This window comes from Cherax quadricarinatus, chromosome 8, assembly GCF_038502225.1.
Source record: "Cherax quadricarinatus isolate ZL_2023a chromosome 8, ASM3850222v1, whole genome shotgun sequence".
Taxonomy (NCBI): Eukaryota; Metazoa; Arthropoda; class Malacostraca; order Decapoda; family Parastacidae; genus Cherax; species Cherax quadricarinatus.
In genome coordinates, this window is record NC_091299.1 from 25,709,484 (window position 1) to 25,731,983 (window position 22,500).

A 22,500-nucleotide genomic window follows, 5' to 3' on the forward strand; every position below is an offset into this window, starting at 1 on the left:
GCCAGAGTATTGTGGGTTAGTTGTGAATTGTTGTAGCCAGAGTATTGTGGGTTAGTTGTGAATTGTTGCAGCCAGAGTATTGTGGGTTAGTTGTAAATTGTTGCAGCCAGAGTATTGTGGGTTAGTTGTGAATTGTTGTAGCCAGAGTATTGTGGGTTAGTTGTGAATTGTTGCAGCCAGAGTATTGTGGGTTAGTTGTGAATTGTTGTAGCCAGAGTATTGTGGGTTAGTTGTGAATTGTTGTAGCCAGAGTATTGTGGGTTAGTTGTGAATTGTTGCAGCCAGAGTATTGTGGGTTAGTTGTGAATTGTTGTAGCCAGAGTATTGTGGGTTAGTTGTGAATTGTTGCAGCCAGAGTATTGTGGGTTAGTTGTAAATTGTTGCAGCCAGAGTATTGTGGGTTAGTTGTGAATTGTTGTAGCCAGAGTATTGTGGGTTAGTTGTGAATTGTTGTAGCCAGAGTATTGTGGGTTAGTTGTGAATTGTTGCAGCCAGGGTATTGTGGGTTGGTTGTGAATTGTTGCAGCCAGGGTATTGTGGGTTAGTTGTAAATTGTTGCAGCCAGAGTATTGTGGGTTAGTTGTGAATTGTTGCAGCCAGGGTATTGTGGGTTGGTTGTGAATTGTTGCAGCCAGGGTATTGTGGGTTAGTTGTGAATTGTTGCAGCCAGGGTATTGTGGGTTAGTTGTGAATTGTTGCAGCCAGGGTATTGTGGGTTAGTTGTGAATTGTTGCAGCCAGGGTATTGTGGGTTAGCTGTAAATTGTTGCAGCCAGGGTATTGTGGGTTAGTTGTGAATTGTTGCAGCCAGGGTATTGTGGGTTAGTTGTGAATTGTTGCAGCCAGGGTATTGTGGGTTAGCTGTAAATTGTTGCAGCCAGGGTATTGTGGGTTAGTTGTGAATTGTTGCAGCCAGGGTATTGTGGGTTAGTTGTAAATTGTTGCAGCCAGGGTATTGTGGGTTAGTTGTGAATTGTTGCAGCCAGGGTATTGTGGGTTAGTTGTGAATTGTTGCAGCCAGGGTATTGTGGGTTAGCTGTAAATTGTTGCAGCCAGGGTATTGTGGGTTAGTTGTGAATTGTTGCAGCCAGGGTATTGTGGGTTAGTTGTAAATTGTTGCAGCCAGGGTATTCTGGGTTAGTTGTGAATTGTTGCAGCCAGGGTATTGTGGGTTAGTTGTGAATTGTTGCAGCCAGGGTATTGTGGGTTAGTTGTAAATTGTTGCAGCCAGAGTATTGTGGGTTAGTTGTAAATTGTTGCAGCCAGGGTATTGTGGGTTGTAAATTGTTGCAGCCAGGGTATTGTGGGATAGTTGTAAATTGTTGCAGCCAGGGTATTGTGGGTTAGTTGTAAATTGTTGCAGCCAGAGTATTGTGGGTTAGTTGTAAATTGTTGCAGCCAGAGTATTGTGGGTTAGTTGTAAATTGTTGTAGCCAGAGTATTGTGGGTTAGTTGTAAATTGTTGCAGCCAGGGTATTGTGGGTTAGTTGTAAATTGTTGCAGCCAGGGTATTGTGGGTTAGTTGTGAATTGTTGCAGCCAGGGTATTGTGGGTTGTAAATTGTTGCAGCCAGGGTATTGTGGGTTATGTGAACTGTTGCAGCTAGGGTATTGTGGGTTAGTTGTGAATTGTTGCAGCCAGAGTATTGTGGGTTAGTTGTGAATTGCTGCAGCCAGGGTATTGTGGGTTAGTTGTAAATTGTTGCAGCCAGAGTATTGTGGGTTAGTTGTGAATTGTTGCAGCCAGGGTATTGTGGGTTAGTTGTAAATTGTTGCAGCCAGGGTATTGTGGGTTAGTTGTAAACTGTTGCAGCCAGGGTATTGTGGGTTAGTTGTGAATTGTTGCAGCCAGGGTATTGTGGGTTAGTTGTAAATTGTTGCAGCCAGGGTATTGTGGGTTAGTTGTAAATTGTTGCAGCCAGGGTATTGTGGGTTGTAAATTGTTGCAGCCAGGGTATTGTGGGTTAGTTGTAAATTGTTGCAGCCAGGGTATTGTGGGTTGTAAATTGTTGCAGCCAGGGTATTGTGGGTTGTAAATTGTTGCAGCCAGGGTATTGTGGGTTAGTTGTGAATTGTTGCAGCCAGGGTATTGTGGGTTGTAAATTGTTGCAGCCAGGGTATTGTGGGTTATGTGAACTGTTGCACCTAGGGTATTGTGGGTTAGTTGTGAATTGTTGCAGTCAGGGTATTGTGGGTTAGTTGTGAATTGTTGCAGCCAGGGTATTGTGGGTTGTAAATTGTTGCAGTCAGGGTATTGTGGGTTAGTTGTAAATTGTTGCAGCCAGGGTATTGTGGGTTATGTGAACTGTTGCAGCCAGGGTATTGTGGGTTATACCTGGAGTACACCTGGAGAGGGTTTTGGGGGTCAACGCCCCATCTGCCCGGTCTGTGACCAAGTCTCGTGGTGGATCAAGGCCTGATCAAGCAGAATGTTATTGCAGCAATAACAGTCTGAGAGAAGACAGAGAGACCCAGGATGTGAAAGCAGGACCTCAGGCAGTAACAAATTGATGCCAGGTAATGAGAAAAGCGCTTGTGAAATGAAAGAAGCAGCTGGGTAATGAAAGCAGGAACTTCAAGAAACTCAAAGAAGGAACATTATATATATTATGGGAGGTTAGCCGTAGCCAGACGCTGTTACCCGGCTCGGCGACCATACTTTTCCAGGGTCTGGCTCAGTGGTAAAGTACTGTGGACTTTGATACAGAGTTTGCAGGTTCGAGTCCTACTGTGGACGTAGAGACAATGTTTGTAAATAATTTCGCCTGTTTCCGAATTGTTAAGCATATATGTACACACACACACACATACACACAAGGTGTACTGCAGGTTTAACTGGTGGGGATCCAAAAGGCATCCCTCAAGGGTGTAACTCACCTATTATATATCCCAGAGTAACGTCGTCCGGAAGTCGAATCTTCTCGCCCACACTGATAAACTTGCCGCCTCTGGGAGATGAAGAACACAGTGTGAACAATGAACAAGAACACGTGAACACACACACCTGAACAATGAACAACATAACATAAACACTGAACAAAAACACACATAGCCTTTCACTATACGTACATAAAAGGGATTACCAATAGACCCCTGGCTGTCTTCAAGACCCCTGGCTGTCTTCAAGACCCCTGGCTGTCTTCAAGACTCCTGGCTGTCTTCAAGACTCCTGGCTGTCTTCAAGACTCCTGGCTGTCTTCAAGACTCCTGGCTGTCTTCAAGACTCCTGGCTGTCTTCAAGACCCCTGGCTGTCTTCAAGACCCCTGGCTGTCTTCAAGACCCCTGGCTGTCTTCAAGACCCCTGGCTGTCTTCAAGACTCCTGGCTGTCTTCAAGACTCCTGGCTGTCTTCAAGACCCCTGGCTGTCTTCAAGACCCCTGGCTGTCTTCAAGACCCCTGGCTGTCTTCAAGACCCCTGGCTGTCTTCAAGACTCCTGGCTGTCTTCAAGACTCCTGGCTGTCTTCAAGACTCCTGGCTGTCTTCAAGACTCCTGGCTGTCTTCAAGACTCCTGGCTGTCTTCAAGACCCCTGGCTGTCTTCAAGACCCCTGGCTGTCTTCAAGACTCCTGGCTGTCTTCAAGACCCCTGGCTGTCTTCAAGACCCCTGGCTGTCTTCAAGACCCCTGGCTGTCTTCAAGACTCCTGGCTGTCTTCAAGACCCCTGGCTGTCTTCAAGACCCTTGGCTGTCTTCAAGACCCCTGGCTGTCTTCAAGACCCCTGGCTGTCTTCAAGACTCCTGGCTGTCTTCAAGACTCCTGGCTGTCTTCAAGACCCCTGGCTGTCTTCAAGACTCCTGGCTGTCTTCAAGACCCCTGGCTGTCTTCAAGACCCCTGGCTGTCTTCAAGACTCCTGGCTGTCTTTAAGACCCCTGGCTGTCTTCAAGACTCCTGGCTGTCTTCAAGACTCCTGGCTGTCTTCAAGACCCCTGGCTGTCTTCAAGACCCCTGGCTGTCTTCAAGACTCCTGGCTGTCTTCAAGACTCCTGGCTGTCTTCAAGACCCCTGGCTGTCTTCAAGACCCCTGGCTGTCTTCAAGACTCCTGGCTGTCTTCAAGACCCCTGGCTGTCTTCAAGACCCCTGGCTGTCTTCAAGACCCCTGGCTGTCTTCAAGACCCCTGGCTGTCTTCAAGACTCCTGGCTGTCTTCAAGACCCCTGGCTGTCTTCAAGACCCCTGGCTGTCTTCAAGACCCCTGGCTGTCTTCAAGACTCCTGGCTGTCTTCAAGACTCCTGGCTGTCTTCAAGACCCCTGGCTGTCTTAAAGACTCCTGGCTGTCTTCAAGACCCCTGGCTGTCTTCAAAACCCACGGCTGTCTTCAAGATCCCTGGCTGTCTCCAAGACCACTGGCTGTCTTCAAGACCTATAGATGTCTTCAAGACTCGTGGCTGTCTTCCAGACCCTTGGCTGTCTTCAAAACCCTTTGTTGTCTTCAAGACTATTGGCTGTTTTCAAGACCTCTGGGTGCCTTCAAAACCACTGTCTGTCTTCAAGACCCTTGGCTGTCTCCAAGACCCCTGGCTGTCTTCAAGACCCCTGGCTGTCTCCAAGACCCCTGGCTGTCTTCAAGACCCCTGGCTGTCTCCAAGACCCCTGGCTGTCTTCAAGACCCTTGGCTGTCTTCAAGACCCTTGGCTGTCTTCAAGACCCCTGGCTGTCTCCAAGACCCCTGGCTGTCTTCAAGACCCCTGGCTGTCTTCAAGACCCCTGGTTGTCTTCAAGAAGGCGCTTGACAGACATCTAAAGTCAGTACCTGACCAGCCGGGCTGTGGTTCGTACGTCGGTTTACGTGCGGCCAGAAGTAACAGCCTGGTTGATCAGGTCCTGATCCACCACAAGACCTGGTCACAGACCAGGCTGTGGGGGCGTTGACTCCAAAAACATCCTCAAGGTAGACTCCAGGTAGGTAGAATGTGCTCCACATGTTTACATCTCCTACTATACTTCCTCACCCTCTAGCAACCCCCTACACTCAGGTAGGTAGAACCCTCTGTGCTCCACCCCCATGTACCCTCTAGCAACATCTCCTACCCTCTAGCAACCCCCTACCCTCTAGCAACCCCCCACCCTCTAGCAACCCCCTACCCTCTAGCAACCCCCACCCTCTAGCAACCCCCCACCCTCTAGCAACCCCCTACCCTCTAGCAACCCCCACCCTCTAGCAACCCCCTACCCTCTAGCAACCCCCCCCCTACCCTCTAGCAACCCCCTACCCTCTAGCAACCCCCACCCTCTAGCAACCCCCCACCCTCTAGCAACCCCCCACCCGCTAGCAACCCCCTACACTCTAGCAACCCCCCACCCTCTAGCAACCCCCTACCCTCTAGCAACCCCCTACCCTCTAGCAACCCCCCACCCTCTAGCAACCCCCTACCCTCTAGCAACCCCCCACCCTCTAGCAACCCCCTACCCTCTAGCAACCCCCTACCCTCTAGCAACCCCCTACCCTCTAGCAACCCCCTACCCTCTAGCAACCCCCCACCCTCTAGCAACCCCCCACCCTCTAGCAACCCCCTACCCCTACCCTCTAGCAACCCCCTACCCTCTAGCAACCCCTCACCCTCTAGCAACCCCCTACCCTCTAGCAACCCCCTACCCTCTAGCAACCCCCCTACCCTCTAGCAACCCCCTACCCTCTACCCTCTAGCAACCCCCTACCCTCTAGCAACCCCCTACCCTCTAGCAACCCCCCACCCTCTAGCAACCCCCTACCCTCTAGCAACCCCCCACCCTCTAGCAACCCCCCACCCTCTAGCAACCCCCTACCCTCTAGCAACCCCCTACCCTCTAGCAACCCCCTACCCTCTACCCTCTAGCAACCCCCCACCCTCTAGCAACCCCCTACCCTCTAGCAACCCCCCACCCTCTAGCAACCCCCTACCCTCTAGCAACCCCCTACCCTCTAGCAACCCCCCACCCTCTAGCAACCCCCTACCCTCTAGCAACCCCCCACCCTCTAGCAACCCCCTACCCTCTAGCAACCCCCTACCCTCTAGCAACCCCCTACCCTCTAGCAACTACCCCTACCCTCTAGCAACCCCCTACCCTCTAGCAACCCCCCCCCTAGCAACCCTCTAGCAACCCCCTACCCTCTAGCAACCCCCTACCCTCTAGCAACCCCCTACCCTCTAGCAACCCCCTACCCTCTAGCAACCCCCCACCCTCTAGCAACCCCCCACCCTCTAGCAACCCCCCACCCTCTAGCAACCCCCTACCCTCTAGCAACCCCCTACCCTCTAGCAACCCCCTACCCTCTAGCAACCCCCCACCCTCTAGCAACCCCCTACCCTCTAGCAAGCCCCCCACCCTCTAGCAACCCCCCCCCCTACCCTCTAGCAACCCCCTACCCTCTAGCAACCCCCTACCCTCTAGCAACCCCTAGCAACCCCCTACCCTCTAGCAACCCCCCACCCTCTAGCAACCCCCCACCCTCTAGCAACCCCCTACCCTCTAGCAACCCCCTACCCTCTAGCAACCCCCTACCCTCTAGCAACCCCCCACCCTCTAGCAACCCCCCACCCTCTAGCAACCCCCTACCCTCTAGCAACCCCCCACCCTCTAGCAACCCCCTACCCTCTAGCAACCCCCTACCCTCTAGCAACCCCCTACCCTCTAGCAACCCCCCACCCTCTAGCAACCCCCCCCCCTAGCAACCCCCCACCCTCTAGCAACCCCCTACCCTCTAGCAACCCCCTACCCTCTAGCAACCCCCTACCCTCTAGCAACCCCCCACCCTCTAGCAACCCCCTACCCTCTAGCAACCCCCTACCCTCTAGCAACCCCCTACCCTCTAGCAACCCCCCACCCTCTAGCAACCCCCCACCCTCTAGCAACCCCCTACCCTCTAGCAACCCCCTACCCTCTAGCAACCCCCCACCCTCTAGCAACCCCCTACCCTCTAGCAACCCCCTACCCTCTAGCAACCCCCCACCCTCTAGCAACCCCCTACCCTCTAGCAACCCCCTACCCTCTAGCAACCCCCTACCCTCTAGCAACCCCCTACCCTCTAGCAACCCCCTACCCTCTAGCAACCCCCCACCCTCTAGCAACCCCCTACCCTCTAGCAACCCCCACCCTCTAGCAACCCCCCACCCTCTAGCAACCCCCTACCCTCTAGCAACCCCCCACCCTCTAGCAACCCCCTACCCTCTAGCAACCCCCTACCCTCTAGCAACCCCCCACCCTCTAGCAACCCCCTACCCTCTAGCAACCCCCCACCCTCTAGCAACCCCCTACCCTCTAGCAACCCCCTACCCTCTAGCAACCCCCCACCCTCTAGCAACCCCCTACCCTCTAGCAACCCCCTACCCTCTAGCAACCCCCCACCCTCTAGCAACCCCCTACCCTCTAGCAACCCCCTACCCTCTAGCAATCCCCTACCCTCTAGCAACCCCCTACCCTCTAGCAACCCCCTACCCTTTAAAACCCCACTACCCTCTAGCAACCCCCTACCCTCTAGCAACCCGCTACCCTTTAAAACCCCCCTACCCTCTAGCAATCCCCTACCCTCTAGCAACCCCCTATCCTTTAAAACCCCCCTACCCTCTAGCAACCCCCTACCCTTTAACACCCCCCTACCCTCTAGCAACCCCTTACCCTCTAGCAACCCCCCACCCTCTAGCAACCCCCTACCCTCTAGCAATCCCCTACCCTCTAGCAACCCCCTACCCTTTAGCAACCCCCTACCCTATAACACCCCCTACCCTCTAGCAACCCCCTACCCTCTAGCAACCCCCTACTCTCTAACACCCCCTACCCTCTAACACCCCTACCATCTAGCAACCCCCTACCCTCTAACACCCACTACCCTCTAACACCCCCTACTCTCTAACACCCACTACCCTCTAACACCCCCTACCCTCTACCACCCCTACCCTCTAGCAACCCCTTACCCTTTCACACCCGCTACCCTTTAACACCCCTTACCCTCTAGCAACCCCTACCCTCTAGCAACCCCTACCCTCTAACACTCCTACCCTCTAGCAACCCCCTTCACTCTAAAACCCTCTACCCTCTAACACCCCTACCCTCTAGCAACCCCTTACACTTTTACACCCCCTACCCTTTAACACCCCTTACCCTTAAGCACCCCTACCCTCTAGCAACCACCTTATTCTCTAACAACCCCTACCTCTAGCAACCCCCTTATTCTCTAACACCCCCTACCTCTAGGAACCCCCTACCCTCTAGCAATCCCTACTCTCTAACACCCCCTACCCTCTAGCAATCTCCTACCCTTGAACACCCCTTACTCTCTAGCAACCCCCTACCCTCTAGCAGCCCCCTACCCTCGAACACCCCCTACCCTCTAGCAACCCCCTACCCTATAGCAACCCATACCCTCCAACACCCCCTCCCCATTTCTTCCCTACCCAGTAATGTTATTTCCTTGGGTTCCTTACCGTCCCTCGGGCATTTACCCCCTACCTCTACCCCCTCCACATATCCTAAGGCCAGGAAATCAACCTCCTTCCCCCCTCCTCCTTCAACCTCCTCTGTTTTACCTTGAGTCACGTTTGGAGTCACAAGAGTGAGGTTTGGAGTCACAAGAGTGAGGTTTGGAGTCACAACAGTGACGGTGGTGGCGGTGGCAGTGGAGGTAATGGTGGTAGTACTATTGTTGTTGATAGTGGTGGTAGTGGTAGTAGTGGAGACCACTGCCTCACATAACACTACACACACTACCACTGCCTCACATAACACTACACACACTACCACTGCCTCACAACACTACACACACTACCACTGCCTCACATAACACTACACACACTACCACTGCCTCACATAACACTACACACACTACCACTGCCTCACAACACTACACACACTACCACTGCCTCACAACACTCCACACACCACCACTGCCTCACAACACTACACACACTACCACTGCCTCACATAACACTACACACACTACCACTGCCTCACAACACTACACACACTACTCCACACACTACCACGCCCTCACAACACTACACACACTACCACTGCCTCACAACACTACACACACTACCACTGCCTCACAACACTACACACACTACCACTGCCTCACATAACACTACACACACTACCACTGCCTCACAACACTACACACACTACCACTGCCTCACAACACTACACACACTACCACTGCCTCACAACACTACACACACTACCACTGCCTCACAACACTACACACACTACCACTGCCTCACAACACTCCACACACTACCACTGCCTCACAACACTACACACACTACCACTGCCTCACAACACTATACACACTACTACTGCCTCACAACACTACACACACTACCACTGCCTCACAACACTACACACACTACCACTGCCTCACAACACTACACACACTACCACTGCCTCACAACACTACACACACTACCACTGCCTCACAACACTACACACACTACCACTGCCTCACAACACTACACACACTACCACTGCCTCACAACACTACACACACTACCACTGCCTCACAACACTACACACACTACCACTGCCTCACAACACTACACACACTACCACTGCCTCACAACACTACACACACTACCACTGCCTCACAACACTACACACACTACTACTGCCTCACAACACTACACACACTACCACTGCCTCACAACACTACACACACTACCACTGCCTCACAACACTACACACACTACCACTGCCTCACAACACTACACACACTACCACTGCCTCACAACACTACACACACTACCACTGCCTCACAACACTACACACACTACCACTGCCTCACAACACTACACACACTACTACTGCCTCACAACACTACACACACTACCACTGCCTCACAACACTACACACACTACCACTGCCTCACAACACTACACACACTACCACTGCCTCACAACACTACACACACTACCACTGCCTCACAACACTACACACACTACTACTGCCTCACAACACTACACACACTACCACTGCCTCACAACACTACACACACTACCACTGCCTCACAACACTACACACACTACTACTGCCTCACAACACTACACACACTACCACTGCCTCACAACACTACACACACTACCACTGCCTCACACTGCCTCACAACACTACACACACTACCACTGCCTCACAACACTACACACACTACCACTGCCTCACAACACTCCACACACTACCACTGCCTCACAACACTACACACACTACCACTGCCTTAAAACACTACACACACTACCACTGCCTCACAACACTACACACACTACCACTGCCTCACAACACTACACACACTACCACTGCCTCACAACACTACACACACTACCACTGCCTTACAACACTCCACACACTACCACTGCCTCACAACACTACACACACTACCACTGCCTCACAACACTACACACACTACCACTGCCTCACAACACTACACACACTACCACTGCCTTAAAACACTACACACACTACCACTGCACTACACACACTACCACTGCCTCACAACACTACACACACTACCACTGCCTCACAACACTACACACACTACCACTGTCTCACAACACTCCACACACTACCACTGCCTCACAACACTACACACACTACCACTGCCTCACATAACACTACACACACTACCACTGCCTTAAAACACTACACACACTACCACTGCCTTAAAACACTACACACACTACCACTGCACTACACACACTACCACTGCCTTAAAACACTACACACACTACCACTGCCTCACAACACTACACACACTACCACTGCCTCACAACACTACACACACTACCACTGCCTCACAACACTACACACACTACCACTGCCTCACAACACTACACACACTACCACTGCCTTAAAACACTACACACACTACCACTGCCTTAAAACACTACACACACTACCACTGCCTCACAACACTACACACACTACCACTGCCTCACAACACTACACACACTACCACTGCCTACCACTGCCTCACAACACTACACACACTACCACTCCACACACTACCACTGCCTCACAACACTACACACACTACCACTGCCTCACAACACTCCACACACTACCACTGCCTCACAACACTACACACACTACCACTGCCTCACAACACTACACACACTACCACTGCCTCACAACACTACACACACTACCACTGCCTCACAACACTACACACACTACCACTGTCTCACAACACTACACACACTACCACTGCCTCACAACACTACACACACTACCACTGCCTCACAACACTACACACACTACCACTGCCTCACAACACTACACACACTACCACTGCCTCACATAACACTACACACACTACCACTGCCTCACAACACTACACACACTACCACTGCCTCACAACACTACACACACTACCACTGCCTCACAACACTACACACACTACTACTGCCTCACAACACTACACACACTACCACTGCCTCACAACACTACACACACTACCACTGCCTCACAACACTACACACACTACCACTGCCTCACAACACTACACACACTACCACTGCCTCACAACACTACACACACTACCACTGCCTCACAACACTACACACACTACCACTGCCTCACAACACTACACACACTACCACTGCCTCACATAACACTACACACACTACCACTGCCTCACAACACTACACACACTACCACTGCCTCACATAACACTACACACACTACCACTGCCTCACAACACTACACACACTACCACTGCCTCACAACACTACACACACTACCACTGCCTCACAACACTACACACACTACCACTGCCTCACAACACTACACACACTACCACTGCCTCACAACACTACACACACTACCACTGCCTCACAACACTACACACACTACCACTGCCTCACAACACTACACACACTACCACTGCCTCACATAACACTACACACACTACCACTGCCTCACAACACTACACACACTACCACTGCCTCACATAACACTACACACACTACCACTGCCTCACAACACTACACACACTACCACTGCCTCACAACACTCCACACACTACCACTGCCTCACAACACTACACACACTACCACTGCCTCACAACACTACACACACTACCACTGCCTCACAACACTCCACACACTACCACTGCCTCACAACATGGGATCTGATTACCAATTTCAGTCGTTCACATATTCAATCACAATTTTTTTTAAATAAGTCAATGTACTTAATCTTTTTTTTTGAGCTCCCGTTCCAAACGAGGCGGCTGTATACCTGCAGAGGGGGTCTATTGGTTATCCCCTTTATGTATACTGGGAGGCAGTTGAACAGTCTTGGGCCCCTGAAGATACCTAGAGTATATCTGGAGAGGGTTTCGGGGGTCACCGCCCCCGCACCTCGGTCTGAGACCAGGCCCTGGTGGAGGTATTTGTTCGGTTTCCTCTTGAAAACTTCTACATTGTTCCAGCAGTGTTTCTGATATGTCTGGTGAGATGTTCAACACTCTGGGGCCAGGGATGTTGATACAGTGTTCTCTTATTGTGCCCACGGCGCCCCCGGTTTTTACCAGGGTTATTTTACACTTCCTAGAATCTCTCACTCCAATATGTTATGACAGTGTGTAGATTTGGGACACGGACCAGGTGAATACTTGGACCACCTAGCATGAACCAACAGCTACGTCCTGCAGTGCTTCGCTTCCTAATTTTCTACCTAGAGTGGACCACTAGGCTTCACTTCATCATCACTCACCTAACATGGACCACTAGGCTTCACTTCATCATCACTCACCTAACATGGACCACTAGGCTTCACTTCATCATCACTCACCTAACATGGACCACTAGGCTTCACTTCATCATCACTCACCTAACATGGACCACTAGGCTTCACTTCATCATCACTCACCTAACATGGACCACTAGGCTTCACTTCATCATCATCCACCTAACATGGACCACTAGGCTTCACTTCATCATCATCCACCTAACATGGACCACTAGGCTTCACTTCATCATCATCCACCTAACATGGACCACTAGGCTTCACTTCATCATCACTCAACTAACATGGACCACTAGGCTTCACTTCATCACCCACCTAACATGGACCACTGGGCTTCACTTCATCATCACCCACCTAACATGGACCACTAGGCTTCACTTCATCATCATCCACCTAACATGGACCACTAGGCTTCACTTCATCATCACCCACCTAAGATGGACCACTAGTCTTCACTTCATCATCACCCACCTAAGATAGACCACTGGGCTTCACTTCATCATCACCCACCTAACATGGACCACTAGGCTTCACTTCATCATCCACCTAACATGGACCTCTGAGATTCACTCATCACCCACCTAACATGGACCACTGAGCTTCACTCATCACCCACCTAACATGGACCACTGGGCTTCACTTCATCATCACCCACCTAACATGGACCACAAGGCTTCACTTCATCATCCACCTAACATGGACCACTAGGCTTCACTTCATCATCACCCACCTAACATGGACCACTGAGCTTCACTCATCACCCACCTAACATGGACCACTGGGCTTCACTTCATCATCAACCACCTAACATGGACCACTGGGCTTCACTTCATCATCACCCACCTAACATGGACCACTGAGCTTCACTTCATCATCACCCACCTAACATGGACCACTGGGCTTCACTTCATCATCACCCACCTAACATGGACCACTGGGCTTCACTTCATCATCATCCACCTAACATGGACCACTAGGCTTCACTTCATCATCACCCACCTAACATGGACCACTAGGCTTCACTTCATCATCACCCACCTAACATGGACCACTAGGCTTCACTTCATCATCACCCACCTAACATGGACCACTGAGCTTCACTCATCACCCACCTAACATGGACCACTAGGCTTCACTTCATCATCACCCACCTAACATGGACCATTAGGCTTCACTTCATCATCACCCACCTAACATGGACCACTAGGCTTCACTTCATCACCCACCTAACATGGACCACTAGGCTTCACTTCATCATCACCCACCTAACATGGACCACTGGGCTTCACTTCATCATCACCCACCTAACATGGACCACTAGGCTTCACTTCATCATCACCCACCTAACATGGACCACTGGGCTTCACTTCATCATCACTCACCTAACATGGACCACTAGGCTTCACTTCATCATCACCCACCTAACATGGACCACTGGGCTTCACTTCATCATCACTCACCTAACATGGACCACTAGGCTTCACTTCATCATCACCCACCTAACATGGACCACTGGGCTTCACTTCATCATCACTCACCTAACATGGACCACTGGGCTTCACTTCATCATCACCCACCTAACATGGACCACTAGGCTTCACTTCATCATCACTCACCTAACATGGACCACTGGGCTTCACTTCATCATCACCCACCTAACATGGACCACTGGGCTTCACTTCATCATCACCCACCTAACATGGACCACTGGGCTTCACTTCATAATCACCCACCTAACATGGACCACTAGGCTTCACTTCATCATCACCCACCTAACATGGACCACTGGGCTTCACTTCATCATCACTCACCTAACATGGACCACTGGGCTTCACTTCATCATCACTCACCTAACATGGACCACTGGGCTTCACTTCATCATCACCCACCTAACATGGACCACTGGGCTTCACTTCATCATCACCCACCTAACATGGACCACTGGGCTTCACTTCATCATCACCCACCTAACATGGACCACTAGGCTTCACTTCATAATCACCCACCTAACATGGACCACTGGGCTTCACTTCATCATCACCCACCTAACATGGACCACTAGGCTTCACTTCATCATCCACCTAACATGGACCACTGGGCTTCACTTCATCATCACCCACCTAACATAGACCACTAGGCTTCACTTCATCATCACTCACCTAACATGGACCACTGGGCTTCACTTCATCATCACCCACCTAACATGGACCACTAGGCTTCACTTCATCATCACCCACCTAACATGGACCACTGGGCTTCACTTCATCATCACTCACCTAACATGGACCACTGGGCTTCACTTCATCATCACCCACCTAACATGGACCACTGGGCTTCACTTCATCATCACCCACCTAACATGGACCACTGGGCTTCACTTCATCATCACCCACCTAACATGGACCACTGGGCTTCACTTCATAATCACCCACCTAACATGGACCACTAGGCTTCACTTCATCATCACCCACCTAACATGGACCACAAGGCTTCACTTCATCATCCACCTAACATGGACCACTAGGCTTCACTTCATCATCACCCTCCTAACATGGACCACTGGGGTTCACTTCATCATCAACCACCTAACATGGACCACTGGGCTACACTTCATCACCCACCTAACATGGACCACTGGGCTTCACTTCATCATCAACCACCTAACATGGACCACTAGGCTTCACTTCATCATCCACCTAACATGGACCACTAGGCTTCACTTCATCATCACCCACCTAACATGGACCACTAGGCTTCACTTCATCATCACCCACCTAACATGGACCACTGGGCTTCACTTCATCATCACCCACCTAACATGGACCACTGGGCTTCACTTCATCATCACCCACCTAACATGGACCACTGGGCTTCACTTCATCATCACCCACCTAACATGGACCACTAGGCTTCACTTCATCATCACCCACCTAACATGGACCACTGGGCTTCACTTCATCATCACCCACCTAACATGGACCACTGGGCTACACTTCATCACCCACCTAACATGGACCACTGGGCTTCACTTCATCATCACCCACCTAACATGGACCACTAGGGTTCACTTCATCATCACCCACCTAACATGGACCACTGGGCTTCACTTCATCACCCACCTAACATGGACCACTGGGCTTCACTTCATCACCCACCTAACATGGACCACTGGGCTACACTTCATCACCCACCTAACATGGACCACTGGGCTACACTTCATCACCCACCTAACATGGACCACTGGGCTTCACTTCATCACCCACCTAACATGGACCACTGGGCTTCACTTCATCACCCACCTAACATGGACCACTGGGCTACACTTCATCACCCACCTAACATGGACCACTGGGCTTCACTTCATCACCCACCTAACATGGACCACTGGGCTTCACTTCATCACCCACCTAACATGGACCACTGGGCTTCACTTCATCACCCACCTAACATGGACCACTAGGCTTCACTTCATCATCACCCACCTAACATGGACCACTGGGCTACACTTCATCACCCACCTAACATGGACCACTGGGCTTCACTTCATAATCACCCACCTAACATGGACCACTGGGCTTCACTTCATCACCCACCTAACATGGACCACTGGGCTTCACTTCATCATCACCCACCTAACATGGACCACTGGGCTTCACTTCATCACCCACCTAACATGGACCACTGGGCTTCACTTCATCATCACCCACCTAACATGGACCACTGGGCTTCACTTCATCACCCACCTAACATGGACCACTGGGCTTCACTTCATCACCCACCTAACATGGACCACTGGGCTTCACTTCATCACCCACCTAACATGGACCACTGGGCTTCACTTCATCATCACCCACCTAACATGGACCACTAGGCTTCACTTCATCACCCACCTAACATGGACCACTGGGCTTCACTTCATCATCACCCACCTAACATGGACCACTGGGCTTCACTTCATCACCCACCTAACATGGACCACTGGGCTTCACTTCATCACCCACCTAACATGGACCACTGGGCTTCACTTCATCATCACCCACCTAACATGGACCACTAGGCTTCACTTCATCACCCACCTAACATGGACCACTGGGCTTCACTTCATCATCACCCACCTAACATGGACCACTGGGCTTCACTTCATCACCCACCTAACATGGACCACTGGGCTTCACTTCATCACCCACCTAACATGGACCACTGGGCTTCACTTCATCACCCACCTAACATGGACCACTGGGCTTCACTTCATCACCCACCTAACATGGACCACTGGGCTTCACTTCATCACCCACCTAACATGGACCACTGGGCTTCACTTCATCACCCACCTAACATGGACCACTGGGCTTCACTTCATCACCCACCTAACATGGACCACTTCTATCCGCCAGAAAGTTGAACATCAACCCTGGGTCCAGTGTCCTCGTCTACGGTGCCGTTGTTTGCTCCACGAGGCCTGGTCATAGACCGGGCCGCAGGGGCGTTGACCCCCGAAACCCTCTCCAGGTATACCACCGTCCAGGTATACCACCATCCAGGTATACCACTGTCCAGGTATACCACCATCCAGGTATACCACCGTCCAGGTATACCACCATCCAGGTATACCACCGTCCAGGTATACCACCGTCCAGGTATACTACCATCCAGGTATACCACCATCCAGGTATACCACCATCCAGGTATACCACCGTCCAGGTATACCACCGTCCAGGAATACCACCGTCCAGGTATACCACCGTCCAGGTATACCACCGTCCAGGTATATCACCGTCCAGGAATACCACCGTCCAGGTATACCACTGTCCAGGTATACCACCTTCCAGGTATACCACCGTCCAGGAATACCACCGTCTAGGTATACTGCCGTCCAGGTATACCACCGTCCAGGTATACCACCGTCCAGGAATATCACCGTCCAGGAATACCACCGTCCAGGTATACCACTGTCCAGGTATACCACCGTCCAGGTATACCACCGTCCAGGTATACCACCGTCCAGGTATACCACCGTCCAGGAATACCACCGTCCAGGTATACCACCGTCCAGGTATACCACCGCCCAGGTATACCACCGTCCAGGTATACTACCATCCAGGTATACCACCATCCAGGTATACCACCGTCCAGGTATACCACCGTCCAGGAATACCACCGTCCAGGTATACCACCGTCCAGGTATACCACCGTCCAGGTATATCACCGTCCAGGAATACCACCGTCCAGGTATACCACCGTCCAGGTATACCACCGTCCAGGTACACCACCGTCCAGGTATACCACCGTCCAGGTATATCACCGTCCAGGAATACCACCGTCCAGGTATACCACCGTCCAGGTATACCACCATCCAGGTATACCACCGTCCAGGTATACCACCATCCAGGTATACCACCGTCCAGGTATACCACCATCCAGGTATACCACCGTCCAGGTATACCACCGTCCAGGTATACTACCATCCAGGTATACCACCATCCAGGTATACCACCATCCAGGTATACCACCGTCCAGGTATACCACCGTCCAGGAATACCACCGTCCAGGTATACCACCGTCCAGGTATACCACCGTCCAGGTATATCACCGTCCAGGAATACCACCGTCCAGGTATACCACTGTCCAGGTATACCACCTTCCAGGTATACTACCATCCAGGTATACCACCATCCAGGTATACCACCGTCCAGGTATACCACTGTCCAGGTATACCACCTTCCAGGTATACCACCGTCCAGGAATACCACCGTCTAGGTATACTGCCGTCCAGGTATACCACCGTCCAGGTATACCACCGTCCAGGAATACCACCGTCCAGGAATATCACCGTCCAGGTATACCACCGTCCAGGTATAACACCGTGCAGGTATACCACCGTCCAGGTATACCACCGTGCAGGTATACCACCGTCCAGGTATACTACCATCCAGGTATACCACCATCCAGGTATACCACCATCCAGGTATACCACCGTCCAGGTATACCACCGTCCAGGTATATCACCGTCCAGGTATACCACCGTCCAAGAGAGAGAGAGAGAGAGAGAGAGAGAGAGAGAGAGAGAGAGAAGAGAGAGTGAGAGAGAGAGAGAGAGAGAGAGAGAGAGAGAGAGAGAGAGAGAGAGAGAGAGAGAGAGAGAGAGAGAGAGAGAGAGAGAGAGAGAGAGAGAGAGAGAGAGAGAGAGAGAGAGAGAGAGAGAAACCGGTGGGAGGAAGAGGTGTGAAGGTGGGAGATAGGAAAGAGGGAGGAGAGGGAAGAGGAAGGGAGGGGAGAGAGGGGAGGGGTGAGAGGGGAGGGGTGAGGGAGGTGGGGTTGTTAAGAGGCTCCAGCAGTCAGTAGGTAACACCTGCCAGTGACGTGATACGGGAAAACCACCGTTGTCAACACCGTGCACACGAGTCACTCTCGTCTGACACCACCCACACACACCTCCCCTCAACCTTGACTATGAGGGGAGGGGAGGGGGGAACGGAAGGGGGGAAGGGGAACAGTGTAGAGACAGTGGATCGACGATACACTGATCGAGCAGATTATCAGTGCTAGCTGCATGCAGTTCAACTTAAGTAACACAGCTAAATTGATCAAGAACTGAATTGAGCAAAGAGGCTCCCTCTTGAAGACAGTGATTACCTGGAGGAGGTTACCTGGAGGAGGTTAACTGGAGGAGGTTACCTGGACGAGGTTACCTGGACGAGGTTACCTGGACGAGGTTACCTGGAGGAGGTTACCTGGAGGAGGTTACCTGGAGGAGGTTACCTGGCGGAGGTTACCTGGAGGAGGTTACCTGGAGGTTACCTGGAGGAGGTTACCTGGAGGAGGTTACCTGGAGGAGGTTACCTGGCGGAGGTTACCTGGAGGAGGTTACCTGGAGGAGGTTACCTGGAGGAGGTTACCTGGAGGTTACCTGGAGGAGGTTACCTGGAGGTTATTCCGGGGATCAACGCCCCCGCGGCCCGGTCCATGACCAGGCCTCCCGATGGATCAGGGCCTGATCAACTAGGCTGTTACTGCTGGCCGCACGCAGTCCAACGTACGAGCCACAGCCCGACTGATCCGGCACTGACTTTAGGTATCTGTCCAGCTCTCTCTTGAAGGCAGCCAGGGGTTTATTGGCAATTCCCCTAATGCTTGATGGGAGGCTGTTGAACAGTTTTGGGCCCCGGGCACTTATGGTGTTTTCTCTTAGTGTACCAATGGCGCCCCTACTTTTTATTGGGGGCATTTTGCATCGCCTGCCCAGTCTTTTACTTTCGTAGGGAGTGATTTCTGTGTGCAGATTTGGGACCATTCATTCCAAGATTTTCCAAGTGTAGATTATGATATATCTCTCCCTCCTGCGTTCCAACGAGGGGTCTGTTAGTACTTCCCATTATGTATCAAATCAAATCAAAGTTTATTCTCTATAAGGATTACAATGCGGGGTTAACAGATTTTGGTTATTGTGTGGTATACATATAGTAAAATAATAATTACAGAGGGGGCCACTAGAACACCAAGCATGGCTAGGCATTTTGGGCAAACTTAGAAGGAGAGTGCTGAAGAGTCTTGGTCCTTATACACTTACTGAGTTCTCTTACGGCACTCATCACTCCCCAGATTATTGGAGGTATTTTGCACGGTCTTTCATACAGAGTGATTACAGTGTGCACGTTTGATACCAATCTCTAGATTTTTTTTCAGCTGTAGATTATGACGTACCTTTCTCGCCTACTTTCCAAGGAGTACAGGCCAAGGGACTTTATGCTTTCCCAGTAGCTTAGATGCCCGACTGAATTCATATGAACAGTGAAGATTCTCTGTATGTTTTCCAGTTTGGCAATTTTTCCTGCCTTGCAGAAGACTGTGAGTGAACAACAATGTTCCATAACAGAGAGAACAACAGACTTAAAGAGTGTCATCCGTGTTTCAGCATCTCGTGTTCTGAAGGTTCTAGTTATCCAGCCAATTATTTATCTTGCAGTTACGATAATAACATTGTTGTCAGCCTTGAATGTGAGATCTAACACTTATCACTCTCAAGTGACAAGTGCCTCCAGGTAAACCCTAGGTTATCTTCAGGTAAACCCCAGGTAATCTCCAGGTAAACCCCAGGTAATCTCCAGGTAAACCCCAGGTAAACACAAATCTCTCTCGTTCAGCTTCTCCTTTATGCAATGTTTTGGGTTTGTTGGTACTGTGAAACATGTCCTGGTTAAGCTTTATATTGTCAGTGGTCCAGTGAAAGACTTGCTTTATATTGCTGTCAGTGGTCCATTGGAAGACTTGCTTTATATTGCTGTCAGTGGTCCATTGGAAGACTTGCTTTATATTGCTGTCAGTGGTCCATTGGAAGACTTGCTTTATATTGCTGTCAGTGGTCCACTGCAAGACTTGCTTTATATTGCTGTCAGTGGTCCATTGCAAGACTTGCTTTATATTGCTGTCAGTGGTCCATTGCAAGACTTGCTTTATAATGCTGTCAGTGGTCCATTGGAAGACTTGCTTTATATTGCTGTCAGTGGTCCATTGGAAGACTTGCTTTATATTGCTGTCAGTGGTCCACTGCAAGACTTGCTTTATATTGCTGTCAGTGGTCCACTGCAAGACTTGCTTTATATTGCTGTCAGTGGTCCATTGCAAGACTTGCTTTATATTGCTGTCAGTGGTCCATTGGAAGACTTGCTTTATATTGCTGTCAGTGGTCCATTGGAAGACTTGCTTTATATTGCTGTCAGTGGTCCATTGGAAGACTTGCTTTATATTGCTGTCAGTGGTCCACTGCAAGACTTGCTTTATATTGCTGTCAGTGGTCCATTGCAAGACTTGCTTTATATTGCTGTCAGTGGTCCATTGCAAGACTTGCTTTATATTGCTGTCAGTGGTCCATTGGAAGACTTGCTTTATATTGCTGTCAGTGGTCCATTGGAAGACTTGCTTTATATTGCTGTCAGTGGTCCACTGCAAGACTTGCTTTATATTGCTGTCAGTGGTCCATTGGAAGACTTGCTTTATATTGCTGTCAGTGGTCCATTGGAAGACTTGCTTTATATTGCTGTCAGTGGTCCACTGCAAGACTTGCTTTATATTGCTGTCAGTGGTCCACTGCAAGACTTGCTTTATATTGCTGTCAGTGGTCCACTGCAAGACTTGCTTTATATTGCTGTCAGTGGTCCATTGGAAGACTTGCTTTATATTGCTGTCAGTGGTCCACTGCAAGACTTGCTTTATATTGCTGTCAGTGGTCCACTGCAAGACTTGCTTTGTCAGTGGTCCACTGCAAGACTTGCTTTGTCAGTGGTCCACTGCAAGACTTGCTTTGTCAGTGGTCCACTGCAAGACTTGCTTTGTCAGTGGTCCACTGCAAGACTTGCTTTGTCAGTGGTCCACTGCAAGACTTGCTTTATATTGCTGTCAGTGGTCCATTGGAAGACTTGCTTTATATTGCTGTCAGTGGTCCATTGGAAGACTTGCTTTATATTGCTGTCAGTGGTCCACTGCAAGACTTGCTTCATATTGCTGTCAGTGGTCCACTGCAAGACTTGCTTCATATTGCTGTCAGTGGTCCATTGGAAGACTTGCTTTATATTGCTGTCAGTGGTCCATTGGAAGACTTGCTTCATATTGCTGTCAGTGGTCCATTGGAAGACTTGCTTTATATTGCTGTCAGTGGTCCACTGCAAGACTTGCTTTATATTGCTGTCAGTGGTCCACTGCAAGACTTGCTTTATATTGCTGTCAGTGGTCCATTGGAAGACTTGCTTTATATTGCTGTCAGTGGTCCATTGGAAGACTTGCTTTATATTGCTGT

General features: G+C 50.7%; 1 protein-coding gene across 1 annotated transcript in view; it reads right to left on the minus strand.

Annotated features, from left to right (window-relative positions):
* Window positions 1–22,500, minus strand: part of fng (Fringe glycosyltransferase) — a 191,838-nt gene that overhangs the window by 20,595 nt on the left and 148,743 nt on the right. Inside the window, exon 6 of the mRNA XM_070082971.1 lies at window positions 2,876–2,946. Within this exon, the coding sequence (XP_069939072.1) occupies window positions 2,876–2,946 (71 nt within the window). The remainder of the gene's footprint in view (window positions 1–2,875; window positions 2,947–22,500) is intronic.